Source organism: Myripristis murdjan, chromosome 1 (assembly GCF_902150065.1).
Source record: "Myripristis murdjan chromosome 1, fMyrMur1.1, whole genome shotgun sequence".
Taxonomy (NCBI): domain Eukaryota; kingdom Metazoa; phylum Chordata; class Actinopteri; order Holocentriformes; family Holocentridae; genus Myripristis; species Myripristis murdjan.
In genome coordinates this window covers 31,735,663-31,748,682 of record NC_043980.1, presented here as the reverse complement: position 1 = coordinate 31,748,682, position 13,020 = coordinate 31,735,663, and the positions used below count along the sequence as shown (strand labels likewise).

At 43.7% G+C, this 13,020-nt stretch overlaps 1 protein-coding gene across 2 annotated transcripts in view; it reads right to left on the bottom strand.

The window, feature by feature from the left end:
- rgs12b (regulator of G protein signaling 12b) overlaps positions 1-9,336 on the bottom strand; it is a 60,274-nt gene extending 50,938 nt beyond the window's left edge. For both annotated transcript variants that reach the window (XM_030060578.1, XM_030060587.1), the window contains exons 1-5: positions 9,227-9,336; positions 7,659-8,965; positions 7,030-7,272; positions 5,700-6,698; positions 1,020-1,139 (exon numbers count right to left, since the gene is read on the bottom strand). In XM_030060578.1, coding sequence (XP_029916438.1) covers positions 1,020-1,139; positions 5,700-6,698; positions 7,030-7,272; positions 7,659-8,714 — 2,418 coding nt within the window. In that variant the 5' untranslated portion in view covers positions 8,715-8,965; positions 9,227-9,336. The remainder of the gene's footprint in view (positions 1-1,019; positions 1,140-5,699; positions 6,699-7,029; positions 7,273-7,658; positions 8,966-9,226) is intronic.
- Positions 9,337-13,020: the final 3,684 nt, after the last annotated feature.

The window sequence follows — 13,020 nt, the reverse complement described above, 5'->3', positions numbered from 1 at the left end:
AATCTATGCTATTACTGAGACAAGCAGGATAAAGTCCATTTTTAGTGGCAGCTATGATAGCAATCATAATCTCTGCTGCCCGAGATCTTCCTACAGTGTTGTAAAGAACATCTAAATAGGCATATTGTGAGGAAAAACCCATGTCTCTCAAATGACTGGGTGATACGTCATTCCTCGCAGCGAAGAGAACAAAAGGAGAATTTTTCGTGCAAAAAAGCAGCGATACTACACCCAATCAGCAGATAACGTGGAACGTCTACCTCTAGCAGATGTATGGCTACATCATCTTTCAGCAGTATCATAACGTGTTAATCAGGTGATTTGGGGATATCGTGCCCCATAGTTCTGTAGTCAGAAATAATGATAACAAGCAATTTTATTTTCAACAATGCTAAAATTAGGCATGAAACATTTTAAGGAATATTTTTCAAAATCTTTGGTTTTTGAATCCCACTGCACCCCATTTAATAATATTTTTGTCCATTACAGTTCCATTGGGTTCAACGGGATGAACATCAGTGTGATTATTAAGTATGTGAATTTGGATATTTTGTCATATTGTGATATATATTAATCAGTATTGTGATTTCAACCATATTACTCCAGCTCTATGTATATATGCAAATATGACCTCAGTTAGCCTTATTAGCAAGAAAGCAAACTATCAAAACTGTGCAAGCCTATAACCCGATAAGATTACCCACAACTGACAGACATGACAAATATTCACTCTGATATTATAGTACTCAGTATAGGCAGCCCTGTCCACACAACTGTGTGTATGTTACCACGGCAATGTGAGAGGAGAGGTTGGGTGCTTCACGTGTCATGTGAGGATGTATGGTGTGCAGTGAGCAGCTATTAATAGAGACAGATGCTGCACGTGTAGCTCAAATGTTCTCAAATGTGACAATAATGCTGTGGCCAGACTCCCTGAGCATCCCGGCAACCCTGAAGGCTAGGTGCCAGGTCGCTGCATGCATGTCCTGTACTGGGTGTATGTGTGCATACGATCCTACCTCCAGGTCATCCAGGGAGCGGGCCAGGCTGAGGCGCTTGGAGCGTCCGAAGGAGCGTCTGGCTGAGGAGCGCTGAGAGAGAGGAGGGAAGCCCATGGTCAGACCGCGGAATCGGCCACCCTGAGGGGAGACAGGTGCATGTTCACGTGCCAGATAAATCAACACCTAGTCTTACACAGTTTGAGCTAGTAGGTGCGGTAATAGCCTAGAGATTAGAGAAACAGATTTGTGTGTTGGAGGCCACAAGGTCACAATGTAGGTGAGAAGAGTGAATGAGTAACACTCTTCTCACCTTCAACAAGTACTACTGAGCTTCTGTTTAGCAAGGCACTGAAGACCAAACTGCTTCAATGGCAAAAAGCATAGGACTGTGGCTGTTACTGGGTGTGAATATGTGGAACTGACTGCATCTGAAGTTGGATGCTGGTGGAAAACAGACAACTTTCTCTGGATAAAAAAAAGTGAATGGATGCAAAGATTTCACAGCAGGGCAATATAATCAATATTGTGTGTTTTGTGTAATAGCATATCAGTATGGTGATATATTATCTGGGATTTGGAATTTTGAAATATTGCGGTATGAAATAAGTGTTGTCTTCTTCTGATTTTAAAGGCTGCATTATAGTGAAGAGATGCAATTTTCAGAACGTATTAGACTGTTCTAGTCGTTCTGTTATTTGCCTCTACCTGCTGGGTCATCATATCCACAATACTAATGACTGTTGGCCAAAAATCTTGTGTAGTGGAAAAGAAGCTTTAGTCATCCCTACAATGTCATCACAATATCAATATTGAGGTATACAGTTAAGACCCCTGCAAAAAGAAAGAACAAAGAAATCAGCAGTAAACAGCAGTCAAAAATTAAGACAATTAAACAAATATGAATTAGATAAGTAGTGACAAAAACGTCAAAACACATATTGCTGGTACATACAGTGCAATACTTGATAAAAAGTGTGATGAACATTCTGGTATACACTGTTACAATATCAATACTGAGGTATTCGGTCAAAGGTATTGTGATGTTTGATTTTGTCCGTATCTCCCAGCTTTAAAAGACCTGCTCACAGAAAATGTCCAGGCATGCACAAACACCATCTATTTATTACATCCCTCGGGCCAAGGGTCATCAAACAACACCTCAGAGGCTGAGTGTGTGTCTGGTCTCAGTAAAACACCGCTGCAGTAGCCAGGTCTTGGAAATCTGACAGCTTTAGGCCTTTTGGAGACAATGTACCATATGTACCATCATCAAAAAGATGAGTCTTGTTGGGATGGGTGGCACAGAAAAGTTGAATGTCAGAGTTCAGTCTGTTAAACACACAAATAGACAGTCGTTCGCTTATGTGAACAGATCCGTACAGCTTGGTCTCCTGCTCTATCGCACGCCCGTGACCTTTTAAGAAGAGTTCCTTTTTTTTTCACTCGAATGTTAGATTCCACATGGGGGACACAGGCGTGTGCAGTCTTGTGATTCTCTGCAGCACTGCAGTCTACTTTGGGCAACCACAAAGGCTCACACACACCAACGCACACACACTTCCAACTGGTCAGTAGCTTAAAAAAAATCACTGTTATCATCAACCCATTACCACTTTTATAAGGATCTGTCCAATGCAGACCCACAAACTACACTGACTGAACTTAACATCAGCTTGCTGTTACCGTACATCATAAACCGCTGCCTAAATTCAGCCTGTGATAAACAGAGTCATTATGGTTCATCAAGATTTACAGTCCAAAACCCTCTGGCCATGTAACCACACTGACAGGCGCTATGAACTGGAGAGGAGCAGAAATAAAAGGTTAGTCATGCAATGCCTTGATAGATTATATGTCATATTATCTTGTGAACAACTCTTCTTTCTTTCTGCTGTTCTGAATTGTAAATACACTGCTGCTCTTATTTATTTATTTATTTATGAATGACATTTCGCTCCACCTGAGTTATGTCATTAAGTGATGGCAGATTTCAATGAGCACCAGCTGACTAATATATCATTAATCAATGCTGATTGGCTCCAGAGGCTAAGCTGAGATACATGTTGAATATGACTGGCTGATTAGGGGTGGGTCTTGTCGGCATTTCATCAGGAGATAGTCGGCAGTGTTGCCTGGATACTGAATCAATGTGTGTGTGTGCATAGTTCTAATCAGTTGAATACATATTTGAACATCCCAGTATGAATGCAGACAAAAACATTCTTACATTCTTACATTTTACTGTCTTTTGTCTGACCTTTGCTTAACATGGTGTGTAAAAAAACAACTCTTGTTCATAGCGAAAAGGAAGGGAAGGAAAGGAAAGGAAAGGAAAAGAAAAGAAAGGAGGGGAAACTGCCATTTAAGAGATGATGGATTTGACAAAAAATGACACACTGTTGATCTCTGGCATGCTGGGGTTGTCTTGGGTGTGGCTGTGTCAGCGCTCGCTCAAGGAAACATCTGAGAGGCAAGATCTAACTGGAAAACTCTGAGCTCTTATCTGCACAGTTGATCTTGCTCTCTCTCTCTCTCTCTCACACACACACACACACACACACACACACACACACACACACACACACATGGACACTTACTCCTATCTATTTTGACGTCTCTACACAGAGGAGGACTCCTTCCTGTTTATGAGACAACACAGCTGTCAAAAATATGAAAGAACAAACACACGAGTGTACACACACAGACACAAGACACTTTCTACCTGCAAAACAACAGCTCTATCAACATGTCTGGAACTGATGGAGAAAGTTCCACAGGCTGCAGATCATGCAGTACATGAAAAATGTTATACATACATTTGTCAGTATTCAACCACTTTGATCCCAATTTACGTTATTCGAAATGCTTGTAGAGTTTCTTTAGAAAAATGGAAAAAAACTGTGAAAACAACTGCTTCAATGTTAATATAGTCTTGAAAACTATATTAACTGACTCTATAGACTATATAGACTGTTGCTTAGAAAGAATTTTCCAAAATGTATATTTGGCTCTTTGAGAAATGTTTCACCAAGAGACTGCAGGTTACAGAGATTTAGATAGGAAAACAGTGCCGCCTTGTGGCAAAAAGCACCAAGCAATTAAATGAGGAAGACAACTTGATTAATATACTGCAGGTTACAAGAAAAAAAAAACATTTTCTCAATTATAAATGGACTAGTAATACATGTCCTTATGAAAGACAGAAAAACTAAAGAATCACATCAATGCAGCACAATCACACAGTGTCAGCTTTGTCTCCTGAGCCATGGCCTACCATGACAGACTGCAGGGCCACAGCCTCCAAAGCTCTGCGTCTCCAATCTGACGACATGTCCAAAGGTTAACATCCACCTTCCTGTCGCTGTCAGCCCCACTGGCTCCTACCCTAACTCTGGCCTGCCGGATACTTCCTCTTATTGTCCCCCAGAGGACCCAGCAACCTGTCCACCAAGACCCTGACTGCGGGGAAGCACCAGTCTGCCTCAAAGTCAAAGAAACAATTGGCTACCCTGACAGCTGTCTCTACGTAAAGCCAGAAGATTATGACAACACCACAAGTTGCTACAGATTTGAAAAAAAAAAAAAAAATGCATGAGTATTGCAACACGCACACTGTTGAGGCATTGCAATGCAGCAGGAATCCAGTCAAGCTGGATATGATGTGTGATGCTGGCATTGCTGTAAATCCTTCCTTCTCTCCATCTTTTTTTTGTCTGTCTGTATCCCTCTCTTCCTTCCTTTCATATATAAACAGTAAACAGCCAGTTGCTGACACAATGGGCCTACATACAACAGGAAATGTATTCTTCTTAAAACAATGTAAGCAAACTTTTCAACCATCGCTAAATAATTGCAAATACAGTATTTACCATACAGTAATAACTTACTGTTTGTCCCAGGTTATTAATGAGGCTATATGGTTTGATCCCTCAAAAGCAGAAATGGGTTTTAAACTGATCAAGTGTAAAAGTTGTGATGTGATGTTATATCTTTGTTAAACTAGTGTAAAAAGTAGTCTAGTGTTGCCAAGGAGACTCAGGTGTGTGTTCATTACCATGGGAAACAGGTGGTTTTCAGGTGCTGGCTGATGCCTGGCTAGTGAATAATACATGATTTGATACCGGAGTAGTGTGGATAAATAACTTATCAATCTGCTTGTACTAAGTCTAGGCAGACAGACAGTTGAAATGCTCGGGCTATTTATCACACAACATGATGGATGGTGACTCACCACAAATTTCAAAACCACTGCAAGTTTTACCTCTGAGTGACTCAGTTAGTAACTAGACTGAATGAGTGAAATAGTCCTAGACCTTGAAAAGCAGAAGCGCTGAATACACTGGAGAGCAGAGGGACGAACACAGATGAATTTATAGCCTCAATAAATGGTAGTCCTGGATACACACTCTCGTCAAGAGTAAATTTCCACAGCGAGGGTGTGATGGGGGCTGCTGCCTGCTGTCCAGGCTTCTCATCTTAGGGTCAGTTTTAACATACCCGTTCCACAAGCCCACAGCCCAGATACTGGCACAGCAGAGCATGCACTATTATGGGATGACTTTACCTACAAATACACTATGCAGAATACTTCTTAAGTCATCCACTAGGTCGTAACTGTGGTGAAAAATAAGAATTTATCTTAATAAAATCGCTGAGCAGGCAGAAAGAGACAGGGTATTTATGAACTCAAACAGTTACCTTTTTCTCTCCTTGCTTGGCACCGCCTCGTTTCTTCTCTCTTTCTCCTCTCTCTGCTCCAGGCCTCTCCCTGTCCCTGTCCCTGTCCCCAGCACCAAAAAGCTTCTTAGCCCACTCGTCTTTCTGAGCAGCCAGCCTGTGTGTGTGGGAGTGGGGATGTGTGGGAGGAGGCTGGCTCCCTCCTGGTGGTGGCAGGTGGTCTCCGGGAGCCAGCGGGGCCCGGTAGCGGTCGGCTGGGATCTTGTTCATGGGTGGGGGCAGGGTGCTGCAGTTGGCCGAGGACCATCCGTCAGTGGACTCTGCATAAGACTCCTGGTCACTGCTGAGGCCCTGAAGGTGGCTGTGGTGGTGGTGCTGCTGACGCCAGTCTCTCAACACGTGGACTGGAAGCCAGCGCTGCTGCTCCACTACTCCTCCTCCTCCTCTTTTGTCTCCACCCCCGACAGCTCCTCCCCGCCTCCCAGGCGAGTAGTGGTGCTGGTGTGGGTGCATCCCTCGTGAGTGCCTACCAGAGACGTCAGAATGAGAGGGGTGGGACAAGGGGAGAGGGTGAGGGAGGTCAGCCAGGTGCGGTTCGTGGCGGTAGTGGCCGTTCCTAAGAGGCGGTGGAGGGGGAGGCGGGTGTGAGGCTGTGGCTCCTTGGGTGGGGCTCCAGGCCTGCTGTGACGGGGGAGGGCTGTCCCAGTGGCGTGGCCCAGAGATATGGTTAGGAGGACCACCGAGGTCCACCAATAGTACTCTGTTATTCTTCTCCTCAGGCAAAAAATTGCCTATTCCGCTATCACTGTTGCTGCTTGTGCTGTGGTTCTGCTGGGCATCATTGTCTGGATCGTGGAAGGCCCGGGCCCGCACACCCTCAATGTTGTCCCCCATGTCGCGGTAGAGGACAGACACAAATTGGAGAAGAGGCTGGGAAGTGGGGGGGAACTCCAGGCAGCCCCCTGTGTCTGGATCAGGGGTGCACTCAAAGCCAAACCTCCTGGCCACACCCAAATGGACCTGGAGAAATGAAAGCAGTCACAGTTAATCGACAGACATTCATTCGCTATGATAAATGTCACTTTTTCTCCACTCTCCTGTAGTGTGATACTGTTCTTGGGGTAAGAATAATGGGTTACCCTGACAAAAATATCTAATCTATAATAATAATTTATGGTTAACTTAAAAATATAAATTACAAAAATGTGTCAGTATATATATATATATTAATATATGTGATGCTCAGAAAGATTCTGAGCATCACATCCCCCCAACAAGGCTGGTATATACAGAACAAAGATGTTACTTGTAAATCTTTATTACATCACATTGTTGCATCATCCGGTCATACCTGGTGGTGACACAGGTCTGGGTCTACAATGAACACGTGACATGAAGTCCTCAATCCACCCTCTCCTTCCTCTCGTCCACTGCCATAATGACGATCATCATGGTCATCCGTGGCCTGCATGGTGACCAGTCCGAAGAAGCGTCTGTCATCGGGACAGCAGGCACTGAAGGCTAATTTCTCTGCAGGGTAGGTGGCCAGAACCTGACCTCTGTCACTGCACAGACGGACACTGTCATGCATAACCTGGTGGGATAAAATTAATGTAAATTACACCTCCATACCAGGGGAATAAGTAGGCAATCACAGAAAGCTCTATATTGCTAAAACATAATCTAATTTAAATTCCTTGTTATCAGTGATTATAACTGTCACTGATAATAGTCCTCTCAACCAGGAGCATTAATAATAATAAATCATGTCTGGGCAGAAAAAGAAATTACTTAGCTTCTCTGACCTTGTGTTCAATAATCGAAAGCTGACAGGACTATTAGCAGTAGCACTTTTCAGTATAATTTTACTAATCCATAAAGCACCCTTTGGCTGTTTTGAAAAAATAATAAACACACATAATTAAGACAGTAGTATCACCATCATCATCCTCAGGTGGGCAAAAATCTATCCAACTGTACCTTCATGAGGACCAATGAGTGGATCTTTTGCTCCGCTCGGAGACGCCTCATGCTCCCTCTGATGGCTTGCAGGCTGTCATTCTCTAGGCTTGTTCCTGTGGAGGCCAGCTCGATGGAGCCCAGGTAACCCACCATCATGCCCACATTGAGGATGCCTTCGCTTGGCTCTAGGCCCAAGTCGCCCCCCTCTCCAACATCCACATCATGCTCTTCAGGGTGATATAGATGGAGATGGCGGAAGTCCGGGTCCAGGAAGACGGAGTCATCGTTCAAAACTCGGGCCATCTCCTCCTCAGAGAGCAGGTTGGGGTTGCTCCGGGACCGCGAGGAGGTCCGATATGGAGGGAATTCAGGTTCAGAGAGTGGACGTGATTTGGATGGGGAGGTAACCCCAGCCCTGTCCTTGTCTGAGCTGCTGGAGGAGTGACTGGAGTTCTCAAAGATCATATTGAAGATTCCCCCGGACTGCAGCTCGGCCACCACCTTCTCTGCCCGGTTGATGCCCAGCTGCTTAGAATCCAGTTTGGGTTTGTACCAACCCCCACGGGATCCAGAGCACGGCCTGCTATTGTTGTTGTTGTTAATGCCGTTGTCATGGAAGCTGTCCAACTCGTCATCACTGGAGCAAGAGTCCAGGTAAGAAGCTGCCATTGCAGCGCTGCTGTGGTGACGACTGCCAGCAGTGCGCTGGTGATGATGGTGTCGCCGGTGATGCTCTCCCTCAGCAATGACCAGTTTCAAGACACCGGAGCAGCGTCCAATTAATTTGACCACATCCTCATGCGAGGCCTTGGAGACATTGATGTCATTGACAGAGAGGATGTGGTCTCCAGAACGCAAACCCACATAGTCTGCAGGGCTCCCTTTGAGAATGCAGCTGAGGACACAAGGGCTTTGGCCTGACAGTGTGAAGCCATACCCCGTCCTCCCTCGGGCCACCTCCACAGCCCGGATACGACCCTGCTGGATGGAGGAGGATGGGGGAGGTTGGGATAAGTTGAGCCCACTTCCACCACAAGGACGTCTCTTGGATGATGCATCTGATTGCCTGAACATTGTTCTGGGGAACTTTCTTTTCTACGTTGATCCAGAAAGTTTCAGTTAGTCATTATACTTCTGCAGGCAGGCTCTGTTTAAGAAATGACACAGGACATATTCAATGTGTCTCCTCTTGTCAAGGTGCAATGAAAAAATGAGCTGCTGTCCTAAATGTAGCAGATGGGTGAGAGCACAGCCTCAGCTCTGGCACAGCCCTGCCAACACTCCCATCCTGGTGTCACTCTGTCCCAGTTCACAGGCCAGGTTACCTGCAGCATAACAGAGCACAACTGCATCAAACATCGGAGTTTGCCTGCACACATTACTGCTGCTATGCCTGTCTCTATATGGCACCGTTACACAGTCATTCTTATTATGGAAAAAAAATGCTACAACGCGTTTATATACAACATATGCTGCATAAAACATATCTTGGTTGTTAAAGTGACCTCCGAAATAGTGTGGTAAATGAAGTTATTAGTAGTGGCAGCGTCAATATAAGTTTTGGCAAAGTACATATTAAGACACACCTGAACAGGGTGGAGTCAGGATAGCTCTATCCAATGGGAAGTTTGGCTTCAGATCATAGGCGTTCTTCACACCTGAGTGCGCTAGCATATCTGACAGATGCACTAAGCGGCATGCAGGTACGCCACCCGCCAACAACAGCAGTGCTGTGGAACTACAAAGTCTTTAATTTTAATATTCGTTTACTATCAACGTGTCTGTTCTGTTAACTACGTGTCCAAAAACTCCGCTTGGCATACAAAGCCCACAACGTGCGATGAGGAAAAGAGAAAAAGCTGGCTAACATTAGCTGACGCGTTACATTTGGACAACGATAAGTTTGCTAGCAACGCTAGCATGGGTTGGCTAGCGGCTAAATGTTACCACTTGGCATTTCAGCCGCTGACCATAGAGGTCAACAACTGTAATTTGGCCACTCTAAACTGAGAGCTGCGTGGTTCATTCGTTAATTTTACGAGTTACAAACTTTTTCTTCACATCCGCGACTTGCAGTTGAGAGGCGCATCCACCCTTGCTTAACCCATAGTCCCGCCCCCGTTTTTCCTGAACTTTGGAATGTCAGGGCGTAACCATGACAACCACAATGTACACAGACATGAGTGTCCTGTCATTGGCCTTCCCAGCTGTCCGTCAGGCGCTGGACGGTTTGCCGAGAAATTGACAAAAGTTAGATTGAGAAATCACAAATAAAGTGTTAACAGTCGCATACTCCACAGGTGTCAAAACCCAGCACAGCACAGACTGGAGATCGACGCTGTGTTGGAAGTGATCGGAGGGGCTACGTGGAGCAGCATGCATGAACTGATGTGTCTGTAGGCAGCGGGCAGCGAGAGGCGACAGCTAACGGTATATGACTGGTGAGCTGTAAAGCTGTGCTCGGCAGGCAAGAGGTGGCTGCAGGTCTTTTTTTTTATGTCCCGACAAAGATGTTTGGTTTGCTATAATGAGTTTGTTCAGCACGAGTTTAAATGAACTTACTTGTCAGTGTCCGATGGAGGTGATGCTGCTCGGGCAGATCCCATAGTTTTGTAGCTATGGTTAGTAAGGTAAACTCAGGGACGATGAGTAAACAAAAGAAAAGACTGCACCATCTGGCGAAGTAGCGTTCAGAGGAGGAGGACTGGAGGAGAGGGAGGTGTGTTTAGAGTGGGGAGGGGAGGGGAGGGGAGGGAAGGGGCGATACAGGGATAGTGCTCAGGTCAGACAGATGAGAAAACTCAAATAGCAATGATAAAATACTGCAGCAATACATTCTCAATATTTCTACCCAACTTTTCAAACTCTTTGCATAATCTCGCATCATAAAACCTGTGTTGTGGGTGGGAGAAAGGTGATCCCCCCCCCCCCCCCCCCCTCCTTTAGTTAGTCATACTTTGTATAAACAGCTACTGGACATTGGCATCAAAACTTATGCTTTAAGTAGTGGAACTTTAAATTGATCAACATAAAGCGGGTTAATTCGCAGAGAAACTCCACCCAACAAGGTTTAACCCAAGTGAAACAGCTGTGATGCAGTCAGGTTCAGAGGTGTGTTGTAGTAAGGCAATATGAACATTTCAGAGGAAATTTGAAATGTCAAAACTTCAAAAATGTAGTGTTTGCAGCAAAGCTGATTTTAAATTGAGGAAGAAACATTGTATGCAGTGTCCTTACCAGGGGCGCCGCCAGGAATTTTGGGCCCCATGAAAAAGATATAGATATATATATTTACTCAATGATGGTTTATTAATTTTATATTAGTTTTTACCTATTTTTGGGGGCCCCTGTCAGGCAAGGGCCCTTGGAATTGTCCTAACTTTCCTCCCATATATGGCGCCCCTGGTCCTTACCCACATTGACCTAATGTTGCTCCCAAAGATTATTGTCTGAATATATGGTGAGATAATTTGGGATCAGTGCTAAGCATCTGCAAAATAAATTAGTAATTGTTTTTCTTCCCCCAACTATCACTAGTTTACGAGATGGTGTACCTTTTTTATTGCATGTAACTTATGGAGAAAAAAATCCTCATTAGGTATGCTGACAGGATTAAATCCACTTAGACCTTAAATGTCTGTGTAGTTGAACAGGAGTGCTTTCCACTTACAGTTGCTTAATACTGCCATCATGTAGTTTTTAACTTACCAGCGTTCATAGTAGCTCATGAGCCATATGGCAGCTGCCTGGTAATCCTGTTAATACTGTTTAATCATGTAGACACTTCTCTTAATGGGCGCTGTAAAACAAGCACCTGGCTGTAACACCAACAGGAACTGCGTTTTCTCATGATGTAGCCCAGTCTGTGAAAGTAAATTACAGCCTATTCTAGCCTGCATAAAAACATACAAAAAGATAGGAATAAAAACAGGTGAAACTGTCAAATGTGACAACTTAGACATGGAACAGCTGGCTCGACAGAGGTGTCACAGCAAACACAGTATGTTGCGTTGGTCCTTGGCAAAATCATGTGTTACTCGAAATGATCTCTGCCCAGCTGGACCATTTGCTCTCTGCCTGGCCTGGCCAGCTAATCTGAGTTGGTTGGCAACAGTCAGCTCGCTCTCTGGCAGAGAGAAAGAAGACAACAGCAGATTATTTTATTGGCTATAACCTCCCTGGTTTGACCATGTTGGTGCGATTTTCACAGCACACACACACACCATGAATCCTGTGTGTATTGGTGGCTGTGCTCAGCAGTGATATTTCTAATATATTCCTCTCTTTCTCTCTCTCTCTCTCTCACACACACACACACACACACACACACACACACACACACACACACACACACAATCAGTACTGGCTATGGCTTGCTAAAATGCTATGAGGTCCAATTTACAAAGTATACAATCTAATGGCAAAACCTTGTACAAGATTCTTAGAACATCCCTGGGAGATAAACATCTTTCAATACTTTAATATTTTATTAATTTCTACAACATCAAACCATATCATGATAACATTGTCATTAAATTAGATAGTCTTGTTCATTTTTTTTTTTTTTTTTTTTTTTTTTTTTTTGGTTACAAGGTATTGACAAAAGGTGTGCAGGAGGTCCAGACTAAAGAACTGTCTTTTTTTCATCAAGTGTACTTTTAAGGTACCTATATGTTGTGTGCTGTGCCAGAATTATTATTTTTTAATCTGATGTACTTTTGATATATCTATACCTATTTTTCTCATTCAAACAAACGTACAAATTTATTAAAGTCTTCATCTCGCGGCTTCCTCAGATAGGATTACTGGCTGTATCAAAACGGATCAGTGATCAAAGTTTATTTTTTATAATAAGGGTAGCAGGTATTTTTTGTTTTTACAGCTAAGCACTGACAAATTGTAAAGGCATCGCTGAGCTTATTTGATATGTAAAGTTTTTGGCAGGGGAAAAGTTTGCATTGATGTTGTTAGCTTTGTGTTTTCTTTTTCTTTTTAGAGCTTAAGCTGTGAGTTGATGAGTCATGACAACACGGTTATTAGATATACTGATCGAAGTCTATCAGTCAACAAGTGGACTGAAACAAGAAAGGAAATTTAAATACTGAAGTCTTGAAAGGAACCATGTTAAACCAATCAGATCTGACCTTTGTCTTTGACCTCCACCTCCACCCTCCAAAACCACAAAAGGTTTCTGGGTAATCTTATTACCCCAAAAGGGGCCCTTGGACAGTCTGTTACTCTGCTTATGTCAGGAAAAGACACTAAAAGACATGATGAAAAGAAAATCCGCCTTGTCAATAAATATAACAACATAGTCTTGCTGGCAAATTCTTCTCTTAGCGGTTCTAAAGAATACAGAATACAAAATTATGTATATATG